Genomic DNA, 13,342 nt, shown 5'->3' with positions numbered 1-13,342 from the left:
CTGAATTGATGAAGTCATGTAACTGAGTCAGTCTTTAAATCATTAAACAGCTCCCGGTCATCTTGATGGAGTATGTAATTAAAACCTTGTGAGGCCAAAACCTTCTGAAGGTTTGGGGAACACTTTAGCCAAACTAATTGGCCTAAGATCCTTTTATTTTTTTGATCTATGTACATTTGAACTTTTTTAATTACATATTTCTCACTGGGGCAATTTGGTGAACTTGTCCTGCTCAATGTGTCCTGTTCTATAGTGCACTGTTGGCCTTGCACTGTTAATACATAGGAGAGGTCCATACCTGGAAGGTCAGATAGAAGTCTTCTTCCACATTGCCCTCATAGCAGAGCAGCTCTCCAAGCCCATGAGCCAGATCCTGAAATAGCAAATACTTTGTCACTTTTATTATTACACTTGTATTATTTCCTTTCAAACGTGTTTCAATGTGTTTCAAATGTGTTGTGTTGTATGTTGCACACAGCGTGACACGGGTCATGTATTACTATGTGTGCTGTATGAATATGCATGTTATGTTAGCAAGCTTCTGTTCTAAAGCTAATCAGCTGTTGTATTCAGCAAGCCATTCAACACACGTGAAACACATGTAAGCCAGTGAGGGCAGTGGGAAAGACTAAGTTTAACAACAACAAAAAACTATTGGTTAGATAATTGAACAGTGCACCAGGGGTACTGTGATTCCTGAAATGCAGAGTCTGTTGGAGTATTTTAAAATCTGAAATTATACTTTTGTTAGATTGTTTGCTAGCTTCTCATTGACTACCCAACTTTGCTAACACTAGCTAGCTAGCCAGTTTTCTAAAAATGTATGTTAGCTAGCTAAGTCAGCCATGTTATTAATACAACTCTCATCTGCTGTCGACACCAGGATGCGATTTGAAAGGACTAGCTGGCTCGAAAAATGGTTAGTAGCTTTGGCTACACACGGACAGTGAATTCAGAGACATTCAGTGGCTAGCCACAATACAAACAATTTTACCAGGTTCCCATTTAGCAATTGTAATGACAGTCCACCACAACATACCCGAGAGTTTGCTAATTAGCATGGGGTAATCTGTGTTTAATTTTATTATTTATTAAAAACACAGTTTGAGATTTCACCAGTGGTTCATATGGGGAAATAGGCTTCCCATGAAAATGTTGTCAGAGATTGCAATAGTAACCAAGGGGGGCGGGGCTTAGCAAAAGGTCAATTGCCTTTGCAGATGGGACTGTACAGCAAAGTGACTTTCAACCATCTACTTGAATCAGCCCAGCTGCAAAGCAGTTACATAAGATGAAGGGACAGTCTCTGATCAGTGGTATAGTGGCATGGCTGTGCCTGCCTTTCATGCCCCACAGGGAGCCAGGGCAGCATTACTGTGGCACTGGGAGTATGCCAGGCCAGCCACCCTGCTTCATCAAAGCCACAGTGTTATTAAAACAAAGGTTTTTTAGGACAGACAGGGCAGAGAACAACACCCCACTCTTATGAAACTATGAAAAAAGCCCCAAGAAACTAGGAGGCAAACATCTGGCACAGTTTAACAATTAAAAGAGAGAAACACCATCTCAGCAATGGGTGTGTACATTTTAGAATAAGAGACTGTTGAGTTGTTTCACATTGGACAAAATGAATGAAAAATACTGATACATTTTTATGAATTCAGATGAGTTTCAGAGATTGGATCCAGCCCAAAGGAAAACATTTGGGAGTAAAGAAAGAAAAGCTAAACTGTGGTTCCCCCAGCTGGTTAAACAGGGTATTGTGATCCTCACTGGTCTGTAGGCTGACTGACCTACTATTGAGGACACCTATCCTTAATGAGTACATTTCTTACTCTAAATGCTGTGCTTCAGATGAACCAATCAAAGAAGACATACCGGCATAACCTGCTGCAGGTCGCCCAGGGTGGCGGTTGCCATGCCGATGGGAGTATTCTGGTCACATGGCACAATGGGTGGAGTCAAGAGCTTCTTGTAACAGTAAGGAGGGAAGTGGATGTCCAGAGCAATGCTGTTGTACACAGCGAGACCCATGAGCTGGCACAGAGTCAAGGACCAGACATTGATTAACAGACAGATCAGGCCATTTTAGGTGATCAGTGTTCACCAAAGCAGGATAAGTGTCTTATATCAAAAAGCTATTATCCTGAGCCTTCTAACAATACACAGACTCAGTGACATTAATGTATGTATTAGCGCAACACAATAATACAGGAAACTTGAACATAACGTACAGTACCATACAACTGTGAATGTTTGGGCTGATGCCCAGTAAGCACACAGAGACCAGACTGCACGAAGAGTGTTTCTAAATTACACCAGGACAGAGTAAATGACTACATTGTGTTACTGTGTGTGTTCAGACTACGTCAGCCACCGCCCCTTCCCCACAAAACCCAGCAGGTGGACAGGACATTTATCCCATTAACTACGCATACACGTACACACACACACACACACGTTCCTAGTTGCCTAGTCTCCATATTGCCTCCAAATGAGGGAGCCACTCTGGATGTATTTCAGAGTTAAAGCCCACACAAAGATCACTTTATAATGTGTTAACTGCAGGTACAGTGGGTGCCTGGATTCAAGAGTACCCACACAAACACACATGTATGCAAACTGCACAGACACGCGCAACACTCTAAGACATACACACATACACACTTTTGTGAACACGCTTTCACACTCACAGAACCATGAGAAATTCAACGGGGTTGCCGTAGTGATGGTAATACACCGCCACCTACTCTGAAACTCTAATGTCATTGGCTTTCCAAGTACTTCAACAGTTGGAAATCTCACCGTACAATATTAGGCAAAACTGAGGGAAGGAGCTTCACACAACGTTATTTTGGGGAATTTGAGGGCAAAGACCTAATATACTAAACAAAAATATAAAACGCAATATAAAGCGTTGGTCCCCCATGTTTCATGAGCTGAAATAAAAGATCCCAGAAATCTTCTATACGCACAAAAAGCAAATTTCTCTCAAATTCTGTACACAGATTTGCTTACATCCCTGTTAGTGAGCATTTCTTCTTTGCTAAGATAATCCATCCACATGACAGGTGTGGCATGTCAAGAAGCTGATTAATCAGCATGATCATTTCACAGGTGAACCTTCTGCTGGGGACAAAATGCCACTAAAATGTGCAGTTGTCACACAACACAATGCCACAGATGTCTCAAGTTGAGGGAGCATGCAATTGGCATGCTGACTGCAGGAATGTCCACCAGAACTGTTGCCAGAGAATTGAATGTTAATTTCTCTACTAAACAAGTATCGGGTGGCCAGTACGTCCAACTGGCCTTACAACCGTAGACCACATGTAACTACGCCAGCCCAGGACCTCCACATCCAGTTTCTTCACCTGTGGGATCATCTGAGACCAGTCATCCAGACAGCTGATTAAACTGTGGGTTTGCACAACCGAAGAATTTCCGCACAAACTGTCAGAAACAGTCTCAGGGAAGCTCATCTGCATTCTCGTCGTCCTCTCCAGGGACTTGACCTGAATGTTCACCTTCGATGGCCACTGGCACGCTGGAGAAGGGTGCATTTCATGGATGAATCCTGGTTTCAACTGTACCGGGCAGATGGCATGTGGGCGAGCGGTTTGCTGTTGTCATCGTTGTGAACAGAGTGCTACATGGTGGCGCTGGGTTTATGGTATGGGCAGGCATAAGCTACGCACAACAAACACAATTGCATTTTATTGATGGAAATTTGAAAGCACAGAGATACCGTGACGAGATCCTGAAGCCCATTGTCGTGACATTCATCCGCAGCCATCACCTCATGTTACAGCATGATAATGCACAGTCCCATGTCGCAAGGATCTGTACACAATTCCTGGAAGATAAAAATGTCCCAGTTCTTCCATGGCCTGCATACACACCAGACATGCCACCCATTGAGCATGTTTGGGATGCTCTGGATCGATGTGTACGACAGTGTGTTCCAGTTCCCGCCAATATCCAGCAACTTCGCACAGCCATTGAACAGGAGTGGGACAACATTCCACATACAACAATCAACTCTATGCAAAGGAGATGTCACGCTGCATGAGGCAAATAGTCACACCAGATACTGACTGGTTTTCTGATCCATGCCGCTACCTTTGCTTTTTCATCTGTGACCAACAGATGAATATCTGTATTCCCAGTCATGCAATCCATAGATTAGGGCCTAATTAATTCATTTCAATTGACTGATTTCCTTATATGAACTGTAATTCAGTAAAATCTTAGAAATTGTTGCGTTCATATTTTTGTTCATTGTAGTAGGCTAAAGGGCTCATACTGAGCTGTATATACTATGTGCTTTGAGAGACAGTAGCCTGGAAGGCTATATCAATACAGGAGCTGGTTGTAGATACGCTAACAGACAGACTACTTGACATTATGTCTGTGACAGGGGGAGGTAATCAGAGAGGTAATGACAACCGTGTGGCTCATTGCAGTAATGTCAGTGGTCCCATGTGGCTCAGTTGATAGAGGATGGCGTTTGCAACAAGGGACCAGTTTGAAAAAAGTATACAAATGTATGCTCTCACTATTGTCAGTTGCTCTGGTAAAGAGCGTCTGCTAAATGACTAAAATGTAACATGTAAACTGGCGACCTTCAAATGTCTGTCTCTACAATCTCTCTCTGTCAAAATCTCCCTCCGTCTGAATAATCTCTTCCTTTGAAGCTGTCCCTGTAGTCTCGTTTTGCAACACGTGTCTCTATCCATCCCATTGCAAGTTAAAGCAATATGCAGGCTCAATTCCAGCACAAGACTACTGCAAAGTGTAAAAACTCCAAACAACATGCACAAAGTAGGAACAGCATGCAGTGTGCACCCTCTCTGCACCGTGCAAAGCACAACTCTAACATCATGGAAATACACTTTCAGTGTAAACAAATCTCAGAGGTAAGTGGCTGTGATCCACCATCCGTATCAAAGTCTGTGAGCTATAAGAGGACCCTTCCTCATCCATCTGGCTTTTATTTGACAGGCTGCCTTTTACTGCCTTGAGCTCTCGAGTAGGAGAGGGATTCAGAGGCCTCAGATGTAGTCTCAGATCTATAACTCTTGGCCTGTTCTGCACGCAGAGACATACAAATGGTATCCAGGAGTTCATCTGACTGTGGACAAGTAGAAAAAGGGCTTAATTGCCAAAATCTCACACTATCCCTTTAAATCTCCACCCGGAACAGCCAGAAGAGGACTGGCCACCCCTTGGAGCCTGGTTCCTCTCAAAGATTCTCCCCATGTTCTTTCCATGACCACCTGACAGACTGCCAAGACTACGGGAACAGGTTGGCTAATTTAGCACTTAGCTAGCACCCAGCCCCGCTAGGCCACAGACTAATGTTATGTAACACAGAGCTTTGACAAGCACCGGCTCACCTGTAGGTAGGAATAAACTGAATATGATCTACTTCGCAATGTGGTAATACATCACTCCCTTGAAACATAAGGGAAAACGTATTCAGTCTATTTCTTTAAAACGTTTTATTGCCATCTCTTGAAAACGCACTAATGCAATTTACTTCAATGAATTGACACCCTATGGCAGTCAATGAAAACAGAGATGGTGCATTACAGAAAGCAGTAACAATTGGACTAGATGTTCACAAAGATATTCAACAAGATCGTCCTCGAGCTCAGAAAATCTAAAGCCGACTTCTTCATTAACGTCATGAATGAGGCGAAAGGTGACTGTAAACAAATTTGGAAAAAACATAGTTTAAGAGGCATGGGACATTAAAGGGAGATATAAAACTGAAAGTTGATGGAAGATTGGTCGAGGATAGCTACTTCCACTACTTTTAACAATTTCTTTGTTCAGTCTGTACAACACCTGGGGCAAACGTTTACAGTGACAGACTCACTCAAAATGTTTGATATGATTCCAACTACTGAGGTGAAAGTTAACAAAATATTAAATAGATAGTGAGATTTTTCCACTTATCCATGGGTTCATCTGACTCTGGGTACCATTTGTATGTCTCTGCATCCAGTTTAAAGGAAGTTGCTAACTAGCGTTGGCGCAATTGCTAACTAGTGTTAGCGCAATGACTGGAAGTTGCGCTAACACTAGTTAGCAATTGCGCCAACGCTAGTTAGCAACTTCCTTCAAACTGGATGCAGACATACAAATGGTATCCATGAGAACAAGTGCTTAGTTTCCTAAAATCTCACACTAACAGCACTAACACCACTACACCCATGGATTCCATTTCTGTATCGACAGTGTCTTCTTCAGCCACTACAACCCAGTAGATCAAGTCAAGAGAGGACAATCCTAGGTCAAAGTTTGCAAGTCATGAGTACTCAATGAGGGCTTTACAGACAAAGGACGACTATCTACAGATAAAGGATATTGCCCACTCCAGGCTGTTTACAATATAAGTATATGTAATAAATATGTATAACTATATATAACTAAAACACAACAGGTTTAACATTCATAGATAAATAGGAATGTACAGTGGGTTAAGTGAGGACAAGTTGTCAGATTATGTTGGCTTACACTGACATGACATATGAATGTAACGGCATTACTAGGTCAATATGATGATTAGGTGGCCGCTGGCATCCTAACATATAGACAGACCAGCTGTCCAGATCAGCTTTATCTCAGGAGTGTTAGGAATGTTATGTTCAGTAGTTTGAAATGTTACTTTTTCGTATCTCTTACTTATTGAACGCAGGAAACAACCTCATGCTTAACATTATATCATGAAGATTCTGTTATTGTTCATGTCTCGCAAAAGGGGTTTACATAATACAGTGAAAATGTCATCTAAGTCCTATTAAGTATAGATAATAAGCATATATTGCAATGGTTAGACTGATTTATAGCATCGCAAATACATGAAGTATCAGTTTCTCCAGTGTGGGTTTCCAGCACTGCCTCATCTGTGTGTGTGGTGCAGATTGCTGCATATCTGAAACCGTTGACACAGTAATTCCTGGGTTAGGAATGAAAGGATACAGTCCCGACCAATTGAAACTCTGAGTAGTTGTCACATTTCCAGCTGCTGAACCAATGACAACGGGAATCCTTCAAGTAGGTGAACATGCCTGAAAAAACAAAACAAGTTTGATATATAATCCAGTGAAAGGAGCATAAATGGGACTGGGAAAACCCCTCCACAGGCCTAATGTAACACAAACGTCTGTTCAATGTCTAGTCTAATAATATTATATATAGTAGTATTCTAAAAGTTGACCGAAAACATTCCCAGGTGCATTCAACAGTTTCCTTAACCAGATGAAAACTCTGACCTTCAAACATGAAACATTATTGTGCCCTTTATAGCTGGGCTATGAAAAGCTGACATTAACTTTCTGACAAGAAAAAAAAAACTTGAGTGTAGATGGGTTGGTTCGCGTTTTTAATGAGCGGGCACAGTTTTCATATAGTCTAGGCAAGCAGCCCACATCTCTGAAAATGTATCGATGGAAAGAATAACTGGGCTTGGAGGACAGAGAGAAGGAGAAAGAGAGACTCAATGACTCCAAAAGCAACAAGCTCATGCCAATGTTTCACAGTTATTAGGTTTTTATTGGCAGTGTGAGAATGGCTTTATGGCTAATATTCTAATTCTGCTGAGATTTCAATAAAAGCTGATTTGATTTCCATTTCTTCCAGTATCTCAAATGAGAGGGAGAAACATTTGATGAATCTTGCATGGGTTTTAAGCAATATATGGATTCTATGTGAAAGTTGCTAAATGAGGCCAATATATTCTGTCCTGCATTCCATGTCTCACCATAGTCAGTGTGGAAAATCTGTCGAACCAGCAGCAGGAACCACTCCTTGGTGAGGCCGCCCATGTCGAGCCCCGCCTCTCCTACGAAAGTGACCTTGAGCTTTTTCTTCAGGTCTGCTCTCTTCCTGCTCAGCTGGACAAGGCGAGGGAGGGGTGGAGGGGGAGGGGAGACACAAACCCTGCGTTTTACGGCCAGGACGGTTTTCCAAATCAAGCCGTGGTGACCGAACCTCCAGAGCAAAATACCAGATGGGCTTTAGAGGGGGAAGCAATGGGTCCACTAACGGCTCTGTGCTGTAGTGTTATGTGGTTTCTGTCACCATTAGAACCAGATAACTTCATAAAGAGGAAATATATATATATACACACACACACACACACACACACACACACACACACACACACACACACACACACACACACACACACACACACACACACACACACACACACACAGTTGAAGTCGGAAGTTTACATACACCTTAGCCAAATACATTTAAACTCAGTTTAACCCTAGTAAATACTCCCTGTCTTAGGTCAGTTAGGATCACCACTTTATTTTAAGAATGTGAAATGTCAGAATAATAGTAGAGAGAATAATCTTTTTCAGCTTTTATTTCTTCCATCACATTCCCAGTGAGTCGAAGATGACATACACTCAATTAGTATTTTGTAGCATTGCCTTTAAATTGTTTAACTTGGGTCAAATGTTTCGGGTAGCGTTCCACAAGCTTCCCACAATAAGTTGGGTGAATTTTGTCCCATTCCTCCTGACTGAGATGGTGTAGCTGAGTTAGGATTGTAGGCCTCCTTGCTCGCACACACTTTTTCAGTTCTGCCCACAAATTCTCTATAAGATTGAGGTCAGGGCTTTGTGATGGCCACTCCAATACCTTGACTTTGTTGTCCTTAAGCATTTTGCCACAACTTTGGAAGTATGTTTGGGGTCATTGTCCATTTGGAAGACCCATTTGCAACCAAGCTTTAATTTCCTGACTGATGTCTTGAGATGTTGCTTCAATAAAGCCACATAATTTTCCATCCTCATGATGCCATCTATTTTGTGAAGTGCATCAGTACCTCCTGCAGCAAAGCACCCCCACAACGTGATGCTGCCACCCCCGTGCTTCACGGTTGGGATGGTGTTCTGTGGCTTGCAATCCTCCCCATTTTCCCTCCAAACATAACAATGGTAATTATGGCCAAACAGTTCTATTTTTGTTTCATCGGATCAGAGGACATTTCTCCAAAAAGTACAATCTTTGTCCCCATGTGCAGTTGCAAACCGTAGTCAGGCTTTTGTATGGCAGTTTTGGAGCAGTGGCTTCTTCCTTGCCGAGTGGTCTTTCAGGTTATGTCGATATAGGACTCGTTTTACTGTGGATATAGATACTTTTGTACCTGATACTTTTGTACCACCATCTTCACAAGGTCCTTTGCTGTTGTTCTGGGATTGATTTGCACTTTTCGCACCAAAGTACGTTCATCTTTAGGAGACAGAACGCGTCTCCTTCCTGAGCGGTATGACGGCTTTTTTCTGAGGTCCTGGATGATTTCTTTTGATTTTCCCATGATGTCAAGCAAAGAGGCACTGAGTTCGAAGGTTGGCCTTGAAATACATCCACAGGTACACCTCCAATTGACTCAAATTATGTCAGTTAGCCTATAAGAAGCTTCTAAAGCCATGACATCATTTTCTGGAATTTTCCAAGCTGTTTAAAGGCACAGTCAATGTAGTGTATGTAAACTTCTGACTCACTGGAATTGTGATACAGTGAATTATAAGTGAAATAATCTGTCTGTAAACAATTGTTGGAAAAATTACTTGTGTCATGCACAAAGTAGATGTCCTAACCGACTTGCCAAAACTATAGTTTGTTAACAAGAAATTTGTGGAGTGATTAAAAATTAGTTTTAATGACTTCAACCTAAGTGTATGTAAACTTCCGACTTCAACTGATATATAAAGATATATATATATATTTTTTTACAGAGGACAGTGTTTTAATAACGTCTCGACCACACCCAACGCTTGTTGTGTTAGGTCTTACCTCATCCAATGAGTCGCTGAGTAGCTGGGCTCGTCGTACCTTGATGTTGAGGAACAACAGGTTCATGTCCACTCTCTGCCTGCGAGAGACCTTGTTCACCAGGCTTTGCTGTAGAGAGAGAAAAAACACATAACGAAAAGGTTAATATGAATGGAGGTCACTGTACATCATATGCATCTCAGTTCATGCACAGCTCAGGGACAACTGTGTTGATAGAGGAAAGTTGACCGAAGATAATAGGCTGTGTCTCACTCTGGCCATGCTTATCATCTGCTGTTCTGAGTCTCTCTGGATGATGGCTTTCTTCACCACCGTTGACAGGATAAATGGGAACTGGCAGAAAGAGAACCTGAGGAGAAGAAGATAGGAAGAAAAAAATGCACGTGGGAAGAAGATGATAAAATATGGACGCAGGAGGATTTCCGTAAAGAGGAAGAGAGTAGCCCACAGTCTCTGGACTGCTCCACAATCAGTTCCATCTTTAGAAAGAGGAATCATTGTGCAATATCCTTCTCTCTCCATAATATGTGTCCCTTGACGGTCACACCATATGGAGGCGTGATGTGCTCTGTTTTGAGTTTCGGCTCTGACTCAGAGCTGTTCCACTGAGGGTTGTCACAGCGAGAGGAGAGCTGGGGAAAGCTATCCTTCAGTAGCGCTGCATTCGCACTTTTAGCTGTTCATATGATGTATGGCACACAAGAGGGAGCTGTATCATCAAAAACTTGGAATGGACACACAGGGAGAAAGGAAAAACATGTGCAGCTTATGAGAAGTATATCTAATGTGCCGTGTGTTCTGCTCTCAGTACCATGTGCTGTCAATCACTGGCTGATATGGGAAATGGGAAAACGACATGCTGTGGTTTACAATCTTCCCAGCAGGACTTCCTAACTATGTTCAGAATTGGAAGACGTTTAACCAATAAGTTATGGCCTATAAGAAGGGCTCAGAAAATGTCCTGGTCAGGAAAAAACTGGACCCTGAATATAGGATCCGAGCGTTGATCCTGTAAACTAGGGACTCACTTGTTGGAGTTGCCGTGGCTCTGCCAGGTGCGGTACTGCTCCATGATGTCGATGTGGTCCAAGGTGATGTTGTAGAAGTCCGTGAAGGACATGATAGGAGGCGTGGATATGCTGTTAGCTGCATCTGGTGGGGACAGTGTATACAAGGGCATTAGAGTTTATCTACACATGTCTAAATTACTTTACACCCGAGATAGAATCTAGGTAGAGATTCTATATGCATGAAAAAACACTTCACCCCTCCGGCCCTCCTGACAGCACCTGAACCTACAGCCTCCCTTGAACAATGACACTATCACTTTGTCTCTGTTATGTGTATCATGATTAACAGCACATACTAGATAACACAGGGCTCATATTGTAGCACTGTGGGGTTACCCGGAATCCACTGAACAGCTCCAGGGGTACACCGGGTAAAATACCCTGTTCGTGATGTTGTGGACATGACTTACTGAAGAGGGCGAGGACCTTGGTTGCAGCAGGGATCCACCAGGAGCACCTGGTCAGAGGGGGCAGTTCATCAGGAGGAGCAGGTAACAGACGAGTGGAGATGAAGTGAAGAAAACGCTCCACCAGCTGCCTGAAACGCCTTGGAGACAGTCTGGGGAGGGGCGAGGAACAGGAAGCGTTACACGCAAACACACACTACGTTTAGGTTACCACAGGCCATAGTGAACTTTAGGTAGTGTTTGGGTGTGACAGCGTGCAGGGAGAGACTGTGTAACGCCTACTCCAACTGGATACAGGCTGGGTGTTAGTCACCTCTATGAAGATCAAATACTTCACTACTCAACCCCTATTCATAACTGTGGGCTGTGTTACTGTGAAACAAACACATGGTTTATAGTAATAAATGTTTTATAATCCATGCATGGGTGAGGCTTTAAGACACACTTTGCAGACTGCACTTACTTTTTAAACCAGTGCACTAGGAAATGGTGGTCAGCCTCGGACAGGGCAGCTATCTGTCTCAGTAGATGGGCATAGATCACATAGGTACTGGTGCTGGAATACTGAGGGTTCTAGAAAACAAATAAACACATGTCATCTGTACTAAAAATCCAGAATGTACTGCAAAATTGCCTTGCACCAATACAGAGAAAAGAGAGGCAAGAGAAAGCTTTAAAAGCTGACTATGGTCCAGTCTATTTAATCGGTTTCTATGCACTGAACTTCAGCGAAAACCATAAAACATTCAGCCTCTCCGAAAGAACAGCATCACACAGGAAACCGACATTCCAGCAATCCAGGATGACCTCACCCAATCTCCATGGAGAACAAGGAACATGACATCAGGGATCTGGCTGATCAGACGTGTATCTCCCAGTCAAACATCCACCCACATTCTTTACACGAACGTGTAACAAGAGAATAGGCCTACACTTATATACAGGAAATTGAACACAAAACAGAATTTCTATAGCCCATCTTGTTTACAATTGTCCTACACTGTTAGTTACAGCAAGTACAGACTTACTCAGAGTATTTCAATTAATGACATCTTTAGCATTTTCCCTAGACGGACTAGGGTTACTAGATTTTATGTGAAGTGAAACAGGTGAAGTGAAATCAACGACTCTACTTACACAGCTAGCTCGGGGCACAGAGAGTAGTTGTTGCTGCTGCTGTGGACTGACTGCCTGACATACGACTGGAGTCAATGGGGTGTATGGAGAGGGAGGAGGCCTAAGGATTCCAGCCTGTCTTGCTTAACCTGGCCAATGTACTGTACAGCTAGGCATTAGACCAACAGACAGAACTACTGCTGCAGTAAAAAGTGCCCAGGTGTAAGAAGAACAGAGACACAGTGTACTGTTGGAATAGAAGAACATCCACTGCCACAACACAATGAAACAAGACACACTGAACCAGCAAAACGCACTACCATCTGATATAAGCATCTAGACATCAGACCAAAACCAATAACTACTGTCTCTCTATGAAAAACACAGACACTTAGACCACCAAAACAAACAGAGACTCACTGCACTACAGCCAGAACTATCTTCAAAACTGACGTGAGAGCAGAAAGAAGTCCTGCCACTGAATCCAATGAGCCAGAACGGCTGCCTCTGTATCACTTCACATGCGACTACAGTGGGATAGAATATTACAGGGGCTAGAGTACCACAGGAGCTAGAGTACCACAGGAGCTAGAGTACCACAGGAGCTAGAGTACCACAGGGGCTAGAGTACTACAGGGGCTAGAGTACTACAGGGGCTAGAGTACTACAGGGGCTAGAGTACCACAGGGGCTAGAGTACTACAGGGGCTAGAGTACTACAGGGGCTAGAGTACTACAGGGGCTAGAGTACTACAGGGGCTAGAGTACCACAGGGGCTAGAGTACCACAGGAGCTAGAGTACTACAGGGGCTAGAGTACCACAGGGGCTAGAGTACCACAGGGGCTAGAGTACCACAGGGGCTAGAGTACTACAGGGGCTAGAGTACTACAGGGGCTAGAGTACCACAGGGGCTAGAGTACTACAGGG

At 43.1% G+C, this 13,342-nt stretch overlaps 1 protein-coding gene across 2 annotated transcripts in view; it reads right to left on the bottom strand.

Moving 5' to 3' along the window:
* The window catches only part of LOC115193660 (probable E3 ubiquitin-protein ligase HECTD2), a 43,638-nt gene that overhangs the window by 14,473 nt on the left and 15,823 nt on the right, over positions 1-13,342 (bottom strand). For both annotated transcript variants that reach the window (XM_029752526.1, XM_029752525.1), the window contains exons 8-16: positions 11,763-11,872; positions 11,303-11,451; positions 10,851-10,974; positions 10,075-10,171; positions 9,823-9,930; positions 7,772-7,904; positions 6,991-7,079; positions 1,879-2,037; positions 299-373 (exon numbers count right to left, since the gene is read on the bottom strand). In XM_029752526.1, the coding sequence (XP_029608386.1) occupies positions 299-373; positions 1,879-2,037; positions 6,991-7,079; positions 7,772-7,904; positions 9,823-9,930; positions 10,075-10,171; positions 10,851-10,974; positions 11,303-11,451; positions 11,763-11,872 (1,044 nt within the window). The remainder of the gene's footprint in view (positions 1-298; positions 374-1,878; positions 2,038-6,990; positions 7,080-7,771; positions 7,905-9,822; positions 9,931-10,074; positions 10,172-10,850; positions 10,975-11,302; positions 11,452-11,762; positions 11,873-13,342) is intronic.

Source organism: Salmo trutta, chromosome 5 (genome assembly GCF_901001165.1).
Source record: "Salmo trutta chromosome 5, fSalTru1.1, whole genome shotgun sequence".
In the NCBI taxonomy this organism is placed as follows: Eukaryota; Metazoa; Chordata; class Actinopteri; order Salmoniformes; family Salmonidae; genus Salmo; species Salmo trutta.
The sequence above is the reverse complement of the archived record's forward strand: the minus strand, read 5'-3'. Positions and strand labels throughout refer to the sequence as shown.